At 37.8% G+C, this 23,677-nt stretch overlaps 1 protein-coding gene and 1 long non-coding RNA gene across 3 annotated transcripts; both read right to left on the bottom strand.

Annotated features, from left to right (window-relative positions):
- Nucleotides 1-3,670: 3,670 nt before the first annotated feature.
- Nucleotides 3,671-23,059, bottom strand: LOC130468075 (uncharacterized). The gene is made up of 3 exons (XR_008928432.1): nucleotides 22,662-23,059; nucleotides 5,665-5,800; nucleotides 3,671-4,031 (listed from the first exon to the last, which is right to left on the bottom strand). It is a non-coding gene; the product is annotated as an uncharacterized lncRNA (long non-coding RNA).
- On the bottom strand, nucleotides 20,631-22,648 carry LOC130468074 (uncharacterized). Of its 2 annotated transcripts, none has more exons than XM_056837643.1 (2): nucleotides 21,039-22,648; nucleotides 20,631-20,799 (listed from the first exon to the last, which is right to left on the bottom strand). In XM_056837643.1, exons 1-2 carry the CDS (start codon nucleotides 22,234-22,236, stop codon nucleotides 20,765-20,767), a joined length of 1,233 nt encoding a protein of 410 aa, XP_056693621.1. In that variant the 5' UTR covers nucleotides 22,237-22,648; the 3' UTR covers nucleotides 20,631-20,764. The 2 variants fall into 2 exon arrangements, with proteins under 2 accessions (XP_056693621.1, XP_056693622.1); XM_056837644.1 differs by having other exon boundaries at nucleotides 20,631-20,790.
- Nucleotides 23,060-23,677: the final 618 nt, after the last annotated feature.

The raw sequence follows: 23,677 nt of genomic DNA, 5'->3' as shown, positions 1-23,677 counted from the left end.
TATATAGTTACTATTGTATATCACATAATTACTGAAATAAAAAAGAGTAACTATATCAAAAGTAACAGTAATTACAACTCCTAAACAGTAATAAAGAAAAACATTAACTATTTGGTTAGTTGTTTTAGTTACGACATTCTAATTATTTGCATCTATTAAATAAACCAGGTTAAAATCAAATTTTTTTGAACTAAAAAATACTAATCGACACGTGCACGTCTCTTTTTTCCACCAGCACGTCCTCTTCTTCCTCTACCACGTCCTTGGTTTCCATTGTTGTCAGGATTTTCTTCTTCTCTTGCTTTTGTTTTCCTTGCAAAATTTATTCTTTACACGACTTCAATTCTGGGTGCATCATCTTTGTATTTCTGAATCAATAATATTTAAACTAAGTTAATGATTTAACATTTAAATATGAAAAAATAACATAGTAACTATGTAAAACATATAGTTTATATTATGCATCATATAGTAACTCTTAGAATTAACGATGGTAAGATACTCGCAGAATTGCATATATAATTACTGTTATTGCTATAGTCATATAGTTATTACTGTCATAGTAATATAGTCACTTTTATACTAATAACATAGAGTACAAAGAAATAACATAAAAAAACATAAAAGAACATAATGCTAACATAGTAACTATTAAAAACATATAGTTACTATTATACATGATATAGTATCTCTTAATATTAATGATAGTCATACACAAGCAGGTTTGCAGATATAGTTATTGTTATGATCATATAGTTATTGTAATCATAACATAGTAACTCTTATTACTAATAACATAGAGGACAACAAACAACATAAAAATAACATTATTATATACATAAAAAACTATACCAAATATATAGTTATTATAATACAAGTATAGTACCCATAAATATTATTGATGGTCATTTAGTCACAAAGTTGCAGATATAGTTTGTGTGATAATAATATAGTAACTCGATCCATAATATAGTAACTACGTAGAATAAACATAAAACATATGCACATAACATAATAAACTAACATAGTACCTATTTCAAACATATAATAACTATATAAAATATGCAATAACTATTGAAGAAAATAAACATATGGTAACAAATCATGATAAAATAAACATAGTACATATTTCAAATATATAGTAACTATATAAACCATATAATAACTATATAAAACATATAGTGACTATTATTATAATATACGAAGTAGTAACTATTGTACACATATAGTAACCATTATAATCATATAGTCACTATATAAGAATCGGACAATAACATACTCTAAATAACATAGTACACAATGTAATCGTATAGTAACTATTATTTATCAAAAAGTCATTATAAACTGTTCATAACATAATAACTATCTTAAACACATAGTTACTGTTTTAAACTTATAATAACTTTCTAAAAAATATAGTAACTATTTTAAACACATATATAGTTAGTGTTTTAAAGTTATAGTAACTTTTAAAAAAACATAGTTAACTATATTATAAGTTTAAAACAGTAACGTTACTCTAAAAACTACTACTAACATAAACACAACGAACATTCCAATGACTATTAAAAACACTATTTCGCAACATAAATTAAAGGTGACTATATCATTTATATACTAACTATGTGAAACACTAACCCTAATTTCAACAAAACAACAAACATTTCAAATCACTCAACAAAATAATAACTATTGTACACATATAGTAACCATTAAAATAATATAGTAACTATTGTACACATATAGTAACCATTAAAGTTACATAGTACCTCTTTAAACCATATAGTTATTGTATTACTCATATAGTTACTATTTAAATCGTGAAGAAACTGATCGAATTCGCGAAGTGAAAACGATATTTCGGTAAAACAAAACATTAATTTCTCCAAAACAATAAATATTTTCAATTTTAAATAAAAATAGACTCAAAATTCTTTAAAAAACAACAAATCGAGATGTGTTCTCTAGAAATTCTTGCGAAGATTTGTAGACGAGCGCAAATTCTTCGATTCGATTTCGGCAACGACGAACCTCCTTCTTAATCTACTACTTTCTCCAATTTTTCCTCATCTAATAGATCCAATTATAAGAATTATTACGAAGAAAATCAAACAAAACCTAGAAATTTGGGCTAAATTTTGAAAAGCATAGAGAGAAAATGAAGAGAGAGAAATGAAAGAGAAATGAACAGAATGTAGATCTGAAATTTTGAAAAATAAAAAAGTTTAAAACGTATATAAAATGCTAGACACAAATAGCATTGAAACTCTACAAAACACATAGTAACTCTTTACAACACATAGTTATTGTAATACGCATATAGTTACTATTTAAAATCACAAAATAACTGTCACGTGACCGTTACACATGTTGCCCATACAAATTACTCTGTTGCCCTGGTTCACGCTAAGTTAACGTGGACCAGGTTTATATTAGTGTAAATATTTTATTTTTTTATTGAACTAAAATTAATTGAACTGAAATCAATTGTCTAAAATTAACTGAATTGAATATGAATTTAATAGCATCCACAATGGTAAGCTAATTTGACAATTAGCTTATTATGCCACATAAGATTTCAAGCTATTTTATTGTCTAGCTAATTTGTGCCCCAATGGCTAGCAACTAGCTTGTTATTAAAATTTATTCCACTTGTCCACTTGTCAATTAATTATTTGACAATTTTTGGAGTTAGTTGTCAAGCAAATTAGCTTGTTTAAGCTAATTTGCTTGGCAAAGCTAATTTGTTATTTTCACTCCAATGGTCTAGCTATTAGGTTGAAACTTTTATAAATTTCAAGCTAGTCCCTAGCTACAACCATTGGAGATGCTCTAATATGAACTAAACTGGGCCGGACTGAATAATACGGAGTAAATAATACTTCCTCCTCCTTTAAAAATGTGTCCCTTAATACTCGCCCGTTTCCTTTAAAAATGTATCCCTTAATACTCGCCCTATTTGGACCTTTGAACCTTTCACAAATTTTAGTTTACTTTAGTTCAATTCAATCTAACACAATAAATAAGTTCAATTCAATATTCAGATCGTTTCAATAACTTCAGTTGAATTCAGCTCGATTTACTTTAGATTTATTCGTCCAAAAGACCAAGACCTTCTGCACAAAGTTGTATCTAAAAAATTGTGAAAACGTATTTGAGAAACTTAATTTTAGATGAAAGGAGCAATATGGAACACAACATAGTTGTTTTATTTTGACTTAATAGATGTATTATACATGAAGAAGTATTTTACACTTTAATTTTATCTTTATTATAATGTATATTATGTACAAATTCTTGTAAAAGAGCGTTTTAATAGGAGTAGAAGGGAAATAGAGCATTCTTTAGGTAATGTTTGAAAGACTTTTCGGACGTCTAGATGGATATATTCATATAAAATGGTTAACAAGAAGGGCAATAAAGGAAGAGCTGTTAGAGCAATTATCCAACTGTATGAAGCATGCATCTAGTAATGGGGAGTGGGAATCCTTGAGAAATGACCATTTCAAAGAAGCTCCTCTTCATATCCATCATATCCTTACTTATACTAGTTGTTGGACCGTGCGCTAGCGCGCACGTTCTCCCAAGGGATACAAACATATATCGTAAAAAAGTACGTAGAAAATCAGGGTAAAAGTTCACGGGGAATTAGTTGGAATAATAAAAACGAACGGCTAATGGTTGTAAACCGGAGTACTTGTGCTTTTTTTGTATGCAAAGCTCGTCTTTGTGCAGATATCCAAATGCTTTATTTATAGGTTACAGAAAATGAGAAGGTCCCTTCAGTAAACAAATTTGTATCAATTAATGAAGGCAACAACAGTACACAAGCATAGATCATATTTCCTAATTAGTCATTTACAAGACAAAAGTGTGAATGACTTGTTAACGCGGAGATTCTGAATGCTCTGAGAGAGTTGGGTAAATGTCATTTATCGTCTTTTCCGTAGTTCTACAACAACCGCCAAATAGAAAAGCCCCACCCTTCTGCCATTTTTTCACAAAAGAAACTAAATCTTCATCTTGAACCCCTGTATTTTGTTATAGAAAATACAATGTGTCAGAAGAGTGAAATTGGTGACAAAAAATAAGCAAGCTTAATGCCTTGCCATAATTCACAAGACCGTGTTGTTTCTACTAAATCCAAGACATTTAATAATTTAAAAGGGAATCAGATAACATAAGTTATGGCGGTGTTAATATTAAGACAAATAGAACCAATTGCATCAAAATACTACATTAGATGATTACAAAATAGTAATAGACAAAGAAAAACGCCAAATATACGCTACAAATGAAACAACTACCTAACACAAGCACAAGAAGGCAGCTTGACAATCCACCATAATTGGAGTAAAAAAAATACGGACTGATATTTGTGAGCAAAATTTGAGTTTTTGCACTCCCACGAGGCCACGATTACTCCCACTCCCTAGTGCCGATAAGTTAAGAAATTGAGGTAATGTAAGAAATCAAACTAAGAGTGCTTACTAATATACAGACCAAATATTATCAATCATCAATAGCTTAGGTGAATCATTCAAGGGCCTGAAGATATAAAAAATTCTTTTAGAAATAATTTCAAAATAATCAATTTAGTAAAATAAAACCTTTTGAAATGTGTTCCAATGAATATATAATGGATGAAAAAACGTCGTAATAGGAATAATTGCAAATGACAATTTAAAGTAAAGTCTTGGAAATGTGCTAAAGATCTTTGCTAAAAAAATGAAGGATCGTGGATTTTCGTGTTGCTTTAAAAAGCCCCTAATACATTAGTCATCATTATATTACATAAGATTCTAGGCTACGCAATAATACCAAATGTTTGCCTGCCTATTCAGGTTCAGCACTTGTTGCAGAGAACTGAACAAAACATGCAACAAAATGCTTAATTGGAAAGACAAAGCAAAAGGAGTAATTAATGTTGAACTCTTGCTCATGGACAGAAGTTTATAAAAACTAAGTAGGTAGAAACTTGGCAATAGACTTAGTCAAATAAATTCCATAGGACCAGTCCATAATACAAGTATTAAAACACCAATGACGGAATTAGTGACCTAATAAAGTTGCTGGATAGCTTGAAATAGTTGCTGTCAGCGGAATTTGGAAATGTTATAGACCTTATAGTGATTAAAAATTTACCCGGAAAGCTAAAAAAACAACTTTGCCACAGTCCATTCTCGCTATTTGTTCTTCTCCCCTTCTCACTTATCTCCTAGAAAGTTGTTTCCTGTTTTTTCCCCTCTCTTCCCTTCTCCCACTCATATTTTATTTTATGGTTTTCTGAATTTCACAATCTCTAAAGCCTTAGGATTTCCGGGTGGAGAGTATATTAATCTTCTGGTGTAGCGGAAATTAATAATAAAATAATTAGCGTTGAGTAATGCTGGTCATTTACTCTCTTGTTTTAGTCCCTTCTCCATTTTCTAAACTCACGTACCCCATCCCCTTCCTTCCCTCGTTTTTTAATTTTTAAAATTCTAGGATTGTATTAAATTGATTTTTTGTATGGTTTTTCAAACAACTTTCTTCTTCAAATTCTACTTTTTTCAAATCAATAGAAAGTCCCACAACTTAAGCACGAAATTGTCTCATCATAGTGCAAAGATTGGAAGTAGAAGTACAAAAATTGCAATTTCAAAAATAGGAGGGAGAAAGTACAGCGATGGCAATGTCGATAGCTTCTTTTTTGCATGTTATCAGTCATGTCTGCACTCTTTAAAATGACTTGTTTACCAGCCGCAGCTCAAAAGAGTTTCGGATCATCGGTCGTAGTTTTTCTGATGTCCATTGTTCTCTGTGAGGCGTCCATCAGATCATCAAAGATTTACAAAACCCACATTCTAAAAATGGGAGCAAGCTATAGCCAAAAATGATGCACTCAGAATCCGCAAAAAGAAAGTTTGTTATGCAGCTTTTACTTGACTATGGAATTACAAAGGAGGACGACAGAAAACAAAAATCATCAGTTTCTCAAACTCTATCACGAAGATCATATTAATTAAAAGTTTATCCCTTGTTTGACTAACATTTGCCGAACAAGATAACAAAACCTACACCTGAATTGGACAAATAACTGAGGTTATAACAAACTGAATGCTCTTGATTAATAGAGAAATAGTATACAAACTTTTCTATAAGGCGGTCTTACACAAAAGACCACCTTGGTATCATATAAGTTAAGCAATGAAACCAATTAGTTAAGCACTGGAACCAATTAGTTAAGCACTGAAACCAATTAGTTAAGCAAAGAAATTAATTAGTTAAGCAATTGAATCAATTAATTAAGCAATGTAACCAATTAGTTAAGAAATGGAACCAATTAGTTAAGCAACCAAAGTGGTCTTTCCGGTAAGGCGCGCGGTCTTACACAAAAGTTGCCGGAAATAGTATACATGTAGATGTAGGTCATAAGAATCCAATTCTTGACCACCATTACCGCTAGATATAGCATGGAAAAATATTTTAAATGAGTGCAAATATTATGCACGACATCAAAAGCATACTCCTAAAAGAAAACACTTGAACTGAGCATGTTGAGTTCAAAATCCAAAACCCAAATTAACAGCATATTCGTTACCTAACATCTACTCTGCCTTGATCCCAACGTACCATGGAAACCTATGAATATTGGAACTCAGAAAGTAAGTAGGCTCACAGCTCAGTTTGCTATTTTCATCAGGTTACGGATCTCTTTGTTACTCAATGGTGAATTGCTTTCCCCATAATGCCTCTATTCCTAAGAATTGAAGTCATAATATGTGAAACCCTCTATATTACAACGCCATGAAAATATATTGTTGGGCATTCAAAACCAAATCCAATTCAATCAAGATCGAACAACAAAATAAGGTTCTTGGTTCACTACAAGTAACATAAACACTACATATATTATTCCTCAACAAACACCTAATATTTAACAACAATTATAATTAATAGGTAAATTGTAGGGTAATCTCAAATGTATAAAACCCCAAAAAAATTAGATCAAAATCAACATAAACAGATGGAAACTAAACCCTAGAATGCGTTTTTTGAGGGAAACCATAGAATATGTTACATTATCATGAATTGTGGGAAAAAAAATAAGATTGGAGAGCGATCAGATATACACCTCTGAAATATGGATTACGGAGTGGCCACCCAGCAGAATGGGAAGAGAGAAAGAAAGCTCGAGCTTCTGTTCTTAAAGGAATTATATTCCGTGCCTTTCATTCATATTGTTTGCAGTATATATACAACCTATACTTGCAACTGATTGTGCGTCAATCACGCTAACAATCTCCTAACAATAAGATCTCGTGGACTAAGTATACTACTAAAAAATATACATAATCTATTTACAACTCATCAAGAATATATTATCATATATTCTAACACTCCCTCGCAGGCAAAACGGGAGACTTTCGAACGTTGAGACTGTCCCGAAAATCTTCAAACAAAACTTGTGGGAGGCCTTTAGTAAAAATATCTGCTATCTGATGTCTAGACGGAACATGTAGAACACGAACCTGCCCACGCGCGACCTTCTCACGAACAAAATGGATATCCATTTCAATGTGCTTAGTGCGCTGATGTTGTACGGGATTTCCGGAAAGATATATAGCACTCACATTGTCACAATAAACCATGGTAGCCTTCTTAATCGGACAACGTAGTTCCAATAGGAGATTCCGAATCCAGCAAGATTCGGATACGACATTTGCAACCCCCCGATATTCCGCCTCAGCACTCGAACGAGACATGGTGGGTTGACGTTTGGAAGACCATGAGATCAAGTTATCTCCAATGAATACACAATAACCAGACGTCGAACGACGTGTGTCAGGACAACCCCCCAATCGGCATCCGTATAGGAAACAAGGTCAGTGATGGAGGAGGGATAGAGATGCAAACCATAATCAAGTGTGCCCTGAAGATACCGAACAATACGCTTGAGACTGTGCATGTGGTCGTCACTCGGAGCATGCATATGTAAGCAAACCTGTTGCACCGCATATGAGATATCTGGGCGCGTAAAAGTAAGATACTGAAGGGCACCCGCAAGACTGCGGTAATGGCTAGGATCGGCAAATGGGGAACCAGAAGTGCTGCTTACTTTCGGTTTTGTATCAACCGGAGTAGATGATGGCTTACAAGAAGACATGCCAGCACGCTCAATAATTTCTTCTGCATACTTACGTTGCGAAAGAAACATACCATCCTTGCCTCGAGTGACTGCAATGCCAAGGAAATAATTGAGAGGACCCAGATCCTTCATAGCAAATTCCGAGCCCATAAGTGTCATAATTGAGCACCTGAGTTTATCTGAGGAAGCAGTTAGAATAATATCATCAACATATAACAAAATGTATGCCATATCGGACCCCTGTTGGTAGATAAACAAAGAATTATCAGATCTGCTGTTAATAAAACCAATTGAGGATACATAATCTGCAAATCGTTTATACCACGCCCGCGGAGCCTGTTTAAGTCCGTACAAAGACTTACGTAGTAGGCATACATGATCTGGATGAGTAGGGTCCCGGAACCCCATAGGTTGATGCATGTACACTGTTTCCTTTAGCTCACCATGTAAAAAGGCATTTTTAACATCGAGTTGATGGATGGGCCAATGCTTTGACAGAGAGAGACTCAAAACTGTCCGTATCGTCGCCGGTTTTACCACCGGACTGAAAGTTTCACCACAATCAATGCCAACCTGTTGAGTTTTTCCATCACCTACAAGACGGGCTTTATGCCTCTCAAAAGCACCATTAGACTTTTCTTTATGAGAGAAAATCCACATAGAACGAATAACATTTACATTAGGCGGACGGGGCACCAACTCCCACGTCTTATTAGTAATAAGAGCATCAAATTCATCATTCATAGCCATTTTCCAATTCGGGTCCCGAAGGGCAACTACCGGGGTGCGAGGTAAGGGAGACTTTGTAACCATAGTATTTAAGTTAAACAATTGTTTTGGTTTAAAAATACCTCGTTGGCTACGAGTCACCATCCCGGGTTGGGGTATAGAGGTAGGCTGGGGATTTGGAATTTGAGTGGGGATTGATTGGTGGGGAGGGGAATGCTGGTCCAATGTGGTAGGAGAGGGGACTGTTAGGTTATGATTCATATGACAGTTCATAAATCATGCGGAAAAACCATAAAGCCAGGAAACATATTATTTACACATAATCATTTAGCATAGTTTAGATGCATACTCTTTGTTGCGTGCCTTCCCTAGCTGCGCCCGAACCGAACAAGAACAAGTCTTTAGGACTCCAAGTGTCGTCCCTCCGTAGATAGTCCACAGCACGTCCGGATCCGCCTTAAGATTGACCAACTAGAATCGCCCTTAAGGTTCTAATATTTTCGGTTAGGTAGGCAAGAATATTGGCTGATTTTTCTGCTTAAAAATCTTAGTTTTGAATACTTAAAACTTGTGTATAAATAATGACCCCTAGGCCTTTATTTATAGAGTTATGGAAAAGGAATCGTAATCCTAGTAGGATACGAATTAATTGAAATTAGAATCCTACATGAATTCTATTAATTAATTTATCCAATTTAGGAATAGAAATTTAATCATACACTAACTCTTGTAGATTTAGGAATCACGTATGAGCACAGACTCACACACACACGGCAGCCACAAGGGCTGCCCATGCGCGTGCGAGCAGCAGCCCACGCAGCGCGGCCCACGCATCCGTGGCCTTGGCGCGCGCTGGGCCTGCCTTGCGGTAGGCCTGGGCGCTGCCTTGGCTGGGCTTGTGGCGCGCGTGTTTGCTGGGCGATGGCCCGGCTTCGTGCTGGGCCTTCGTCCGGCAGGCCTCGTCCGATGCTAATTCGTACGATACGCTTCCGATTAAATTTCCAGTTCCGGAATTTATTTCCGATACGAACAATATTTAATATTTCCGATTCCGGAATTAATTTCCGTTTCGAACAAATATTTAATATTTCCGTTTCCGGAATTATTTTCCGATTCCGGTAATATTTCCAATTCTGACAATATTTCCGTTTCCGGCAATATTTCCGATTCTGGTAATATTTCCATTTCCAATAATATTTTCGGATACGTACCATGTTTCCGTTTCCGGCAACATCTACGACTTGGATAATATTCATATTTCCAATACGATCCATATTTCCGTTTCCGGCAATATCATCGTTTCCGGAGTATTCATTTCTTGCCTGTGACGATCTTAGCTCCCACTGAAACCAAGATCCGTCGGTTCCGAATATTCATAGATGGAGTATTTAATGCCATTAAATACTTGATCCGTTTACGTACTATTTGTGTGACCCTACGGGTTCAGTCAAGAGTAAGCTGTGGATTAATATCATTAATTCCACTTGAACTGAAGCGGCCTCTAGCTAGGCATTCAGCTCACTTGATCTCACTGAATTATTAACTTGTTAATTAATACTGAACCGCATTTATTAGACTTAACATAGAATGCATACTTGGACCAAGGGCATTATTTCCTTCAGTCTCCCACTTGTCCTTAGGGACAAGTGTGCATTTCCTAATTCCTTTGTCGCTCGATGCTTGCTCTTGAACATAAGGTAAGAGTTGTCATCCTTATTATGTCCAGAGGTGTTCCTCGGTTTCAGAGTTCAACTGATCAAATAAACAGATAATCATAGCCTATGATTCATCCGAGCACGGCCATGCATTTCACAGTTTCTAGCTCTCCGAGTGGCCTTGTACAACTTTTAAGCATCTCATCCCGATTTATGGGAGGACAATCCCAATCTTGCGATCTTGAGATTAGACTTCGTTTGATAGGTGATTACCTGAGCGTTGCCTTTATAGCCTCCTTTTACGGTGCGACGGTTGGTCAACGTCAAAGCAACCAGTTCTCAAACAAGTAATCTCAAATCACTCAGGTATTGAGGATTTAGTGTCTAATAATTTAATGAAATTTACTCATGACAGATTTTCATCTCTTACAGTAAAGTTTCATAGGTCTTGTCCGATACTAGTCTTCCCAAAGTAAGTATCTATGCAAATGATTATGACATTGCCATGTCCACATAGTTCAAGAAACAGAACTACTAGTCATCTTGCATTCTAATCGTCTAATGTTTTCTATGCGTCCAATTTTATAGAAAACTCCGATTAGGGACCATTTTCAACCTTTGACATTCAAGTTCACTTGATAGACATTTCTTAGTCACAGGACTGGTCCTGACAGTCTATCTTGAATATATCGTCAAGTTGAAGGGACTCATCATTTAATAAACCACAAATTAAATGGAAAAATGAATTCCTTTCATTTATTGTGAATGATTAACCAATAATGTTTTACAAAGATTTAAACTCTAAAACTTTAAAACATTAAACAGAGACATCAAAGCCATTCTCCAATATGCTTGATTCCCATAGCTGCAGTGTGCGAGTTGTGCTTCGCTTGCGGCAGAGGTTTAGTTAATGGATCTGATATGTTGTCATCAGTTCCAATTTTGCTTATCTCGACTTCTTTTCTTTCAACGAACTCTCGTAGAAGGTGAAATCTACGAAGTACATGCTTGACTCTCTGGTGGTGTCTAGGCTCTTTTGCCTGTGCAATAGCTCCGTTATTATCACAATACAGGGCTATTGGTCCTTTAATGGAGGGGACTACACCAAGTTCTCCTATGAACTTCCTTAGCCATATAGCTTCCTTTGCTGCTTCATGTGCAGCAATGTACTCCGCTTCAGTTGTAGAATCCGCAATAGTGCTTTGCTTAGCACTTTTCCAGCTTACTGCTCCTCCGTTGAGGCAGAAGACAAACCCAGACTGTGATCTGAAATCATCTTTGTCGGTTTGGAAACTTGCGTCCGTATAGCCTTTAACAATTAATTCATCATCTCCACCATAGACCAGGAAGTCATCTTTGTGCCTTTTCAGGTACTTCAGAATATTCTTGGCAGCAGTCCAATGCGCCTCTCCTGGGTCTGACTGGTATCTGCTCGTAGCACTGAGTGCGTACGCAACATCCGGGCGTGTACATATCATAGCATACATTATTGAACCAATCAATGATGCATATGGAATCCCATTCATTCGTCTACGCTCATCAAGTGTTTTTGGGCACTGAGTCTTGCTTAGAGTCATTCCATGAGACATGGGTAGGTAGCCTCGCTTGGAGTCCGCCATCTTGAACCTATCAAGCACCTTATTGATATAAGTGCTTTGACTAAGTCCAATCATCTTTTTAGATCTATCTCTGTAAATCTTGATGCCCAATATGTACTGTGCTTCTCCTAGATCCTTCATCGAAAAACATTTCCCAAGCCAAATCTTGACAGAGTTCAACATAGGAATGTCATTTCCGATAAGCAATATGTCGTCGACATATAATACTAGGAAAGCAATTTTGCTCCCACTGACCTTCTTGTATACACAAGATTCGTCCGCGTTCTTGATGAAACCAAAGTCACTGACTGCTTCATCAAAACGTATATTCCAGCTCCTGGATGCCTGCTTCAATCCGTAGATTGATTTCTTTAGCTTGCATACCTTTTTAGCATTCTTTGGATCCTCAAAACCTTCAGGCTGTGTCATAAACACAGTTTCTGTTAAAACGCCGTTTAAGAAAGCAGTTTTGACATCCATCTGCCATATTTCGTAATCGTAATATGCAGCGATTGCTAACATTATTCGAATAGACTTTAGCATTGCAACTGGTGAAAAGGTTTCATCGTAATCCACACCGTGGACTTGCTTGTAACCTTTTGCAACCAATCTAGCTTTTAAAACTTCAAGTTTCCCATCCTTGTCCTTTTTCAGTTTGAAAACCCATTTGCTTCCAATGGCTTGGTAGCCATCTGGCAAATCGACCAAATCCCATACTTGGTTTTCAGACATGGAGTCTAATTCAGATTGCATGGCTTCTTGCCATTGCTTGGAGCTAGGGCTCGTCATAGCTTGTTTGTAAGTCGCAGGTTCATCACTTTCAAGTAATAGAACGTCATAGCTCTCGTTCGTCAAAATACCTAAGTACCTTTCCGGTTGAGATCTATATCTTTGCGATCTACACGGGGTAACATTTCTAGATTGACCATGATTCTCACCAGATTCTTCTAAAGATCTCTGAGTTTCATCTTGAATGTTATCTTGAGCATTCTCTAGAGTTTGTTGTTCGACTCGAATTTCTTCGAGGTCTACTTTTCTCCCACTTGTCATTTTGGAAATGTGATCCTTCTCCAAAAAGACACCATCTCGAGCAACAAACACTTTGTTCTCAGATGTATTGTAGAAGTAATACCCCTTTGTTTCCTTTGGATAGCCCACAAGGATACATTTGTCAGATTTTGGATGAAGTTTGTCTGAAATTAATCGTTTGACGTATACTTCACATCCCCAAATCTTAAGAAAAGACACATTTGGAGGCTTTCCAAACCATAATTCGTATGGAGTCTTTTCGACAGCTTTAGACGGAGCTCTATTTATAGTGAGTGCAGCTGTATTTAGTGCATGTCCCCAAAATTCTAATGGAAGTTCGGCCTGACCCATCATTGACCTGACCATGTCTAGCAAGGTTCTGTTCCTCCGTTCTGACACACTGTTCCATTGTGGTGTTCCAGGAGGAGTCAATTCTGATAGAATTCCACATTCTTTCAGATGGTCATCAAATTCATAGCTCAGATATTCACCGCCTCTATCAGACCGCAGTGCCTTAATCTTCTTGCCTAATTGATTCTCTACTTCACTCTGAAATTCCTTGAATTTGTCAAAGGATTCAGACTTATGCTTCATTAGGTAGACATAACCATACCTACTGAAGTCATCAGTGAAAGTGATAAAGTAGCTGAAACCACCTCTAGCATTTGTACTCATTGGTCCACATACATCTGTATGGATTAAACCCAATAGTTCATTTGCTCTTTCTCCAACTTTAGAGAAAGGTTGCTTTGTCATTTTGCCAAGTAAACATGATTCGCATTTACCATAATCCTCTAAGTCAAATGGTTCTAGAATTCCTTCTCTTTGAAGTTTTTCTAAGCGTTTCAAGTTTATATGGCCTAATCGACAATGCCACAGATAGGTGAGATCTGAATCATCCTTTTTGGCCTTTTTGGTATTTATGTTATATACTTGTTTGTCGTGATCTAATAAATAAAGTCCATTGACTAATCTAGCAGATCCATAAAATATCTCTTTAAAATAAAACGAACAACTATTGTCTTTTATTATAAAGGAAAATCCCTTGGCATCTAAGCAAGAAACTGAAATGATGTTTTTAGTAAGACTTGGAACATGGAAACATTCTTCCAGTTCCAAAACTAGCCCGGAGGGCAACGACAAATAGTAAGTTCCTACAGCTAATGCAGCAATCCGTGCTCCATTTCCCACTCGTAGGTCGACTTCACCCTTGCTTAACTTTCTACTTCTTCTTAGTCCCTGTGGATTGGAACATAAGTGTGAGCCACAACCTGTATCTAATACCCAAGAAGTTGAATTAGCAAGTATACAGTCTATAACGAAAATACCTGAAGATGGAACGACTGTTCCGTTCTTCTGATCTTCCTTTAGCTTCAAGCAATCTCTCTTCCAATGCCCCTTCTTCTTGCAGTAGAAGCATTCGGATTCAGAAGTGGGTTGACTGACCTTCCTCTTTGCAGATTTGGCGCCAGTTTGCTTAGTTGGGCTGGCCTTGTTGCCACCTTTCTTAGCATTCCTCTTCTTTCCAGATTTCTTGAACTTGCCCCCACGCACCATAAGCACATCCTGCTTATCACTTTTGAGCGTCTTTTCAGCGGTCTTCAGCATACCGTGAAGCTCAGTGAGCGTTTTGTCCAGACTATTCATACTGTAGTTCAGTTTGAACTGATCATACCCGCTATGAAGAGAATGGAGGATGGTGTCTATAGCCATTTCCTGAGAAAATTGCTGATCCAGCCGACTCATATTCTCAATGAGTCCAATCATTTTGAGAACATGTGGACTTACGGGCTCGCCTTTCTTAAGCTTGGTCTCAAGAATTTGCCTATGAGTCTCGAATCTTTCGACTCGAGCCAGATCTTGGAACATGTTCTTCAACTCACTGATGATTGTGAAAGCATCTGAGTTGATGAACGTTTTCTGCAGATCCGCACTCATGGTGGCAAGCATTAGACATTTCACATCCTTGTTGGCATCAATCCAACGATTGAGGGCAGCCTGAGTGACCCCGTCGCCTGGAGCTTCGGGCATCGCCTCATCTAGGACATACTCCTTTTCTTCCTGCATAAGAACTATTTGCAAGTTCCTTTGCCAGTCAAGGAAGTTTTTCCCGTTCAACTTCTCCTTTTCGAGAATTGATCGAATGTTGAATGAATTGTTGTTTGCCATATTAAAAACTACAATTGAAAAGAATAAACAAATAAATAACCATTCACAGTTTCTCTTAATAAACTTAAATTCTAGCATACATGCATAATTCAATGTTTATTAAGCATTTTATTCAAGTTATGTGTTCCGGCAGGTGTGAATAAAATGATTCCAAGATCCTAAAATCATTGAAGAACTAAGCACAGTTTGTCGACTTAATCCTAGAACATCTTAGGTAAGCAAAAGCCTTTTGCTAATAGTCTAGAAACTATTCTTGGTTGATAGGTACGTCTAAGAACTTATTAGGTAAACCTATCGAATTTGCCACGACATAAAAGGACTCCTTACTTATATCGTTGAGTTTCACCAAAACTAACATGTACTCACAATTATTTGTGTACCTTGCCCCTTTAGGACCAATAAGTAACACCTCGCTGAGCGAAAACTATTACTAGATTGATGTAAAGGATATCCAAGCAAGTGTATATTTTGGCATGGCACCTTTTAACTCAATTTTTAAGTTTGGAACTTAAGGCTCTTACTATGTTGGTTAGATTTTAAGTGAACTAAAATCCTTAATCATGCAACATAATCAAGCTTTTGATCTCATGCATTTTAAGACATATTTAAAGCAATAAATAACTTAAAACATGCATAAGATATTTGTGATCTAGTATGGCCCGACTTCATCTTGAAGCTTTGACTTCAAAGTCCGTCTTGAAAATCTCCGTGGGAGGCACCATTTTCTTCAAATAGGATAAGCTATAACTAATTACAACTATTTGATGGTTCGCAGACCATATTTGAATTGAAAAATAACTTTGGTACTTTAGACCAATTACATTCAAATTAATGGTACGCAGACCATATTTTCTATCCTATTTGGGCCATACTAGTCACTTCATAACCTGCAAAACAGTACATATACAATATATACCATTCACCCATTCATTATCATGAATGGCCCACATAGCTGGTTAGTAAAACACATTATGCATCACGTAAACATTTGCAGCAATTAATCAAGGGCACCAATAATCTACCAATTATTCAGTCCTTATTAATTCTAATCAAGTTGTTTTAACCTTAAGGATTTGTAGACCAAATCAAGAGTTTATGACTAAAAAGCGCTCCCACTTAAACCAATAAATTCATATGCTTTACCAATTTTAAACATAAAAATGTATTTCTAGTCCAATCGGAAACATACAAATTTAATTAAAATTTAAAGCTCATATCAATTTATAATTGAATCCAAAAATTTAATTTAATTTCAGTCGTATTTAAATTAATTCATGATTTTAATTTTAGTAAAATAATTAGAATAAATAACATTTATTATAATTATAATATTCAAAATTAAAATCCAAGAAAATAATTCAAATTATTAATTTTAAAAACAATTAAAATTACGTGAACTGAAATTTTCAAATTAAACATTCAAAACGATCTAATCGTAACGCAAACACCCTACGCGTTGCACGCCCATGGACCGTACGCACACAGCCATTGCTGGCCATGTGCGCGCAGCCCATGCGCTCGTCGCATAGCTGCTGCTTCCCTATCGCAAGCCTCCGCACACATTGTGCTCGCTGCGCGCGCCAGCGCTCATCGCACGCGAGCTATCGCTCGCAGTGCGCGCGCGCGACATCGCTCGCTGGGCGCGCGACATCGCTCGCTGGGCGCGCGACATCGCTCGCTGGGCGCGCGACATCGCTCGCTGGGCGCGCGACATCGCTCGCTGCGCGCGCGAGCCATCGCTCGCTGGGGCGCGACATCGCTCGCTGGGCGGGCGACATCGCGCGTTGTGCGCGCGAGTAATGCTGGGCGCAGCGCTCGTGGCACGCGAGCTTGCGCTCGCTGCGCGCGAGGCTGCGCGCTCTTGTGCGAGGCAGCGCGCGCTGTGGCGCAGCTCGCTTGCTGCCCACACGCGACTGCCTTGGCTCGCTAGTTCGCCCATGCCCATTCGTTCATTGCTCGTGGCACACGACACAAGGCAGGGCTGCTGCCTTGTGCTCGTGCACTACGCCCTTGCTCATTGCATTCGTGCCGCACGGGCGACGAGCTCCCTTGCTCGTCGTCGCATGCCCGCATTATACAACACCCCTTAAGGGTAACACGAAGCGTCCATTGCTTCGTGCGTGCAAGTTATATGAACGAATCGCATAAAATTTAAAATTTATATTTAAAATTAATGACAAATTAATAAATATTATTAATTTCATAATTTTAGGGCGAAAAAATCGAAAATTTATTATCCAATTGATTTCCGATTGTTATGGATTCAAGTCTAGGTCATAAAAATTTAAAATTTATCGTAAATTTACAGTTTTTATGGTGGTTTTTAATCATAGGTTTCTAATTAAATTACAATTAATTATGAAAATCAAATTAATTCTAAATTATTCTAATTTTCAACAAATTAATCATAATTACAAATTAGATTGCATAATTAACAAGACTAGGCATTCAAACTTGTTAAACATATGCAGTAGGTCAATCAAAAATTCAAGATTTATCAACAAGAATCGCAAATATTTAATTTAACATCTTAAATTTACGAAATTTTGCATTCGAAAAACTAAAACCTTCGAAAAGTCATAGTTAGGCTTCGAATTTGAGAATTCTGGGTTCGGCAGAAAAATATTATTTTTGTCAAAATTTTAGAATGCCTTTTACATGCGGAATTGACACAAAAATCACTCGATTTGGATGAGTAACGAAGAAACTGCCGAAAAACTGCGTACGTATAATTAAATAAACGCAATTTGCAATTAATTAACAATTACGAAAATTAATCACCCCTTTTAATTCTTGCAAATTTGTAATATTTAACCATGTTCATGCAATTTAGATTATGAAAATAATAAGGGGCTCGTGATACCACTGTTAGGTTATGATTCATATGACAGTTCATAAATCATGCGGAAAAACCATAAAGCCAGGAAACATATTATTTACACATAATCATTTAGCATAGTTTAGATGCATACTCTTTGTTGCGTGCCTTCCCTAGCTGCGCCCGAACCGAACAAGAACAAGTCTTTAGGACTCCAAGTGTCGTCCCTCCGTAGATAGTCCACAGCACGTCCGGATCCGCCTTAAGATTGACCAACTAGAATCGCCCTTAAGGTTCTAATATTTTCGGTTAGGTAGGCAAGAATATTGGCTGATTTTTCTGCTTAAAAATCTTAGTTTTGAATACTTAAAACTTGTGTATAAATAATGACCCCTAGGCCTTTATTTATAGAGTTATGGAAAAGGAATCGTAATCCTAGTAGGATACGAATTAATTGAAATTAGAATCCTACATGAATTCTATTAATTAATTTATCCAATTTAGGAATAGAAATTTAATCATACACTAACTCTTGTAGATTTAGGAATCACGTATGAGCACAGACTCACACACACACGGCAGCCACAAGGGCTGCCCATGCGCGTGCGAGCAGCAGCCCACGCAGCGCGGCCCACGCATCCGTGGCCTTGGCGCGCGCTGGGCCTGCCTTGCGGTAGGCCTGGGCGCTGCCTTGGCTGGGCTTGTGGCGCGCGTGTTTGCTGGGCGATGGCCCGGCTTCGTGCTGGGCCTTCGTCCGGCAGGCCTCGTCCGATGCTAATTCGTACGATACGCTTCCGATTAAATTTCCAGTTCCGGAATTTATTTCCGATACGAACAATATTTAATATTTCCGATTCCGGAATTAATTTCCGTTTCGAACAAATATTTAATATTTCCGTTTCCGGAATTATTTTCCGATTCCGGTAATATTTCCAATTCTGACAATATTTCCGTTTCCGGCAATATTTCCGATTCTGGTAATATTTCCATTTCCAATAATATTTTCGGATACGTACCATGTTTCCGTTTCCGGCAACATCTACGACTTGGATAATATTCATATTTCCAATACGATCCATATTTCCGTTTCCGGCAATATCATCGTTTCCGGAGTATTCATTTCTTGCCTGTGACGATCTTAGCTCCCACTGAAACCAAGATCCGTCGGTTCCGAATATTCATAGATGGAGTATTTAATGCCATTAAATACTTGATCCGTTTACTTACTATTTGTGTGACCCTACGGGTTCAGTCAAGAGTAAGCTGTGGATTAATATCATTAATTCCACTTGAACTGAAGCGGCCTCTAGCTAGGCATTCAGCTCACTTGATCTCACTGAATTATTAACTTGTTAATTAATACTGAACCGCATTTATTAGACTTAACATAGAATGCATACTTGGACCAAGGGCATTATTTCCTTCAGGGACAACATTTAATGGAGAGTTTTGGTTAGTTATAGGGTCTGACATGGGAGATGGGGCAAATGATTGGGGAGAGTGGCTAGATCCAGTAGCTGACAAGGGAGAGGTGAGGTCAGCGTGTGGATTGGCAAGTGAAGGGGAGTGGGCCGTGTCATGTATATTTGGCTGGGCCAATGTGGGAGAAGACTGCAAGTGATGGGTTAAATAAGGTGAGAGTCCATCATCTAGAAAAGTGTACGTATGAGCAGAGGGTGTATGCAATTTCAAGAACGGGAACACATTCTCATCAAAAATTACATGGCGACAAATAATGATTTTATTAGACGACAAATCATAGCATTTGTACCCCCTATGATTCAACGGATATCCCAAAAAGACACATGGAGTAGACCGTGGTTGCAATTTGTGGATAGTGGTGGAAGGGAAGAGAGGGTAACAAAGGCACCCGAAAACCCGAATATGAGAGTACGTTGGTTTTCGTTGGTATAGGACCTCAATAGGCGAAGCATGACTTAATAGCTTGCTAGGTAACACATTAAGGAGATAAGTTGCCATTTGTAAAGCATGATGCCAAAAAGACGGAGGAAGGGATGCATGGGCTAGGAGAGTTCTAGTGATATCATTTATTGACCGAATTTTTCGTTCGGCTTTCCCATTTTGGGAGGACGTGTGAGGACAAGAAAGACGGAAAGACATCCCATGAGACTCACAAAATTTCCCAAATTGCCCATTATCATATTCCCGCCCATTGTCACATTGAACATTTTTAATATTACGCTCGAATTGAGTTTGAATGTGGGTTTTGAGAGCTAAGAACTTTGAATAAACATCCGATTTTTTAGCTATGGGAAACGTCCATAAAAAATTCGAATAATCATCCAAAAACAAGACATAATAACGATGACCCATGGAACTCAAAACAGGTGACGTCCATAAATCACTATGAATAATGTCAAAAGGTAACAATGTTTCAGAAACTGATGAAGAAAATGGCAACTTAATGTGTTTACCAATAATGCAAGAACGACAAACACTAGTACTTTTTAATTTAGTACAATCAATGCTTTTATTGAGCCTAAGATAATCCAAAATAGAAGCTCCCGGGTGACCCAGACGATCATGCCAAAGGGAGGAGGAAAGTGCCGCAAAGGTGGAATGATTTGTGGATGGAGGTGTGATGGTGGTGATGGGATAAAGGTCGCCCTGGCTCTCACATCTCATTAGAGCCATCCCCGTCTGGAAGTCCTTCACAGAAAACCCAAAAGGATCAAATTCAACAGTCACAGAATTGTCAGTGGTAAATTTTCGGACTGAGATTAAATTTTTAATAAGTTTGGGGGCATGAAGAACATTACGTAATATTAATGGGGGATTCGGGGAAGACAAGCTAGTGTTACCACAACCACGAATTGGAATTGAATGACCATTACCAACAACAATACCAGAATTTTGATTGCTCAAATTAAAATAAGACGAGAGATTACCAGAAGTTGATGTCATATGAGAGGTTGCACCAGTATCCATATACCAATTTGGGTCCGGTGGATTCATACTCATTGTGTGCATTGCGGCTTCAATATCGGTTGGAGTGTACGTCGGAATGTACGATCCCATAGGAGATGCAGTAGCAGTGTATGCTTGTTGTGGGTGAGGGCCCAACACACTTGATTGATTTCTTGGGCCAGTAGAATGAGAAAGTGGACGAGCCCACATGTGAGTAGGATATGGGCATGGAGGGGGAGTGCAAGAGGGCACCCATTGCCACTGCCAACTTCCTTGACTCGTAGCCTGCCCCTGTTGTCCACCGTTTCCCGACTTGCCGCCACCAGAACCCGAGCCACCGTTATTCCGTCCACCAGAACCCGAGCCACCGTGTCCCGACTTACCGCCCCCATTAGTCCGGCCACCAGCATTGCCTCGACGTCCGTTGTTACAGTTGTTACGATTGCCATTGTTTCGGTTGTGGCGGTTGTTATCAGCAGGAGGGGGAGGGTCAGCCGCGACCAGCATGGCCGCACCACCACCATGGGTTGCCTGAGCCGCCAGTTCACGTTCTTCCAAGAGGAGGGAGGAACGGGCTTCACTGAATGTAGGGAGAGGTTTAGCATGCCGAATTTGTGTACCGATGCCCTTGAATGCTTCACTAAGGCCGGAGACAAGTTGAAGAACCAATCGGCTGTTGGGAACCGGAGCACCTACATTCTTCAATTGATCGGCGAGACTTTTCAGTCGTTGACAATACGCAGCGCCGTTCGGAAAATCTTCCAAACGGGTATGAGTGAACTCTTGTTCAAGGAGGACGGCACGAGATGTTTGATGGTCCTGAAAGATGTCCCGTAAACGGGTCCAAGCCTCCATTGCTGTGGCCTCTGGTTCAAGAATTGTGTTGAGCAGGTCCGTAGATATGGTGGAATAAATCCACTGCAACACAGTAGCGTCGAGGGTGGACCATACCTCAATCTCATCATCCGTTTTAGGAGCCGGCTTCTCCTTTCCCGGTGGGGGAGGGATGATATGGTGTAGAACCTTGTGTGAGCGAGCATGAATCTTGAATAGCTCCGCCCAAGTCCCGTACTGTACGTTCTCCATCTCAAGAACAATGGAGACATGGTTTCGTATATTCGAAACCGAAAGAGCCGGATGAAAGGAAGAGCCACCAGAGGAGGTTTTGCCGTCAGTCATGGTGACTAGAGGAGAAGAGAAGAAAGACGGAGGAAGAAGCAGTTAGGGCACAGCGGAAGAGAAGGAAGAGAACCCTAGCTGACTGATACCATAAAGGAATTATATTCCGTGCCTTTCATTCATATTGTTTGCAGTATATATACAACCTATACTTGCAACTGATTGTGCGTCAATCACGCTAACAATCTCCTAACAATAAGATCTCGTGGACTAAGTATACTACTAAAAAATATACATAATCTATTTACAACTCATCAAGAATATATTATCATATATTCTAACAGTTCTAATACATACTTAGGTTCCAGAACCTTATTTTAAATCTTGGGAACTAATATACAAGAAACAAACCATACCAGCAATCATGCAAGAGTAGATTGAGACAATATGCTAGTTAACTACAGAAAACAAAAATTACAGATTACCTGAAAAGCAAGCCACTTCTTCTCAATTAGGCTAAGAAAAGGCCTTGAACTGAGCCGATCATGGAGATTACGGAAGAAATGTTGCATGACCAGATAAGTCTCCATGTCTGTTTCCACTTTCCAGCCAAAACTGACCACCACCCAGTTCAATATCATCAAAATCAAAATCAAAATCAAAATCAAAATTGGTCGCATATTCACGAGGGAGGTGAAAAAAATCTTAACAACCAGCAAGTAAGTTCAATCTAACAAACAAGAATAATTGGTAACCCCTTTGTAATTGGTTATCACTTATCACTAAAAAAAAGGGAGGAAGAATAATTTAAACAAATGTCGTTGCAATAGAGGCGTCAGATGCAACGTTCCCGGTGAAACTAAGAAGACTGAAAAAATATAGATGAGTGATGACTACTACATGTTTTATGTTAATAATAATTAATATAGACGACTACTTTAATTAATGTACGTAGATCGAGACGACTACTACATTTTTTTTATCCTAAAATTAAAACTCCTTTTTAACCAACATAAACAGATAAGTTTGATATTCCACTTATATTTTACAGTCATGGCATTACAATTAGAGCTGGCAATGGGTTGGGTTGGGTCGAAATCAGGTCGACCCATTTATAAACGGGTTGAGATTTTCCCAACCCAACCCGATCTGTTTAATTAAACGGGTTGAGATTTTCAACCCAACCCAACCCAACTATAAACGGGTTGACCTGAAGTTGATCCGTTTAATTTACTTTCCACTTTTAAGTATAAACTGACTTGAATTGCGAGGTGATGTTTTTGTGGTACATCTCATAGCAAAAAATAAGACTTCAATATGTATTTGACATGAATCAAAATGTCAAATAATTGTTCAATGTTGAAGGAAAAGTGAGAAATAAAATCTTTCAAATAACATTCTACAGATCTATATTACATACTTGCTTGAACTTAAACGGGTTAGGCGGATTGTTTTCGGGTTGAAAATTTCAACCTGACCCAACCCATTTAATTAAACGGGT

Source organism: Spinacia oleracea, chromosome 2, assembly GCF_020520425.1.
Source record: "Spinacia oleracea cultivar Varoflay chromosome 2, BTI_SOV_V1, whole genome shotgun sequence".
Classification (NCBI taxonomy): Eukaryota; Viridiplantae; Streptophyta; class Magnoliopsida; order Caryophyllales; family Amaranthaceae; genus Spinacia; species Spinacia oleracea.
Note: the sequence above shows the minus strand (reverse complement) of the source record. Positions and strands in the feature narration are given on the sequence as shown.

Excerpts from the sequence above, each read along its gene's own strand:
- LOC130468074 (XM_056837643.1), bottom strand. The coding sequence starts at position 22,236 with ATGACTGACGGCAAAACCTCCTCTGGTGGCTCTTCCTTTCATCCGGCT. Across the intron at positions 20,800-21,038 it reads TCATATGACATCAACTTCTG|GACTTCCAGACGGGGATGGC; the intron begins GTAATCTCTCGT and ends TTTTCTGTGAAG.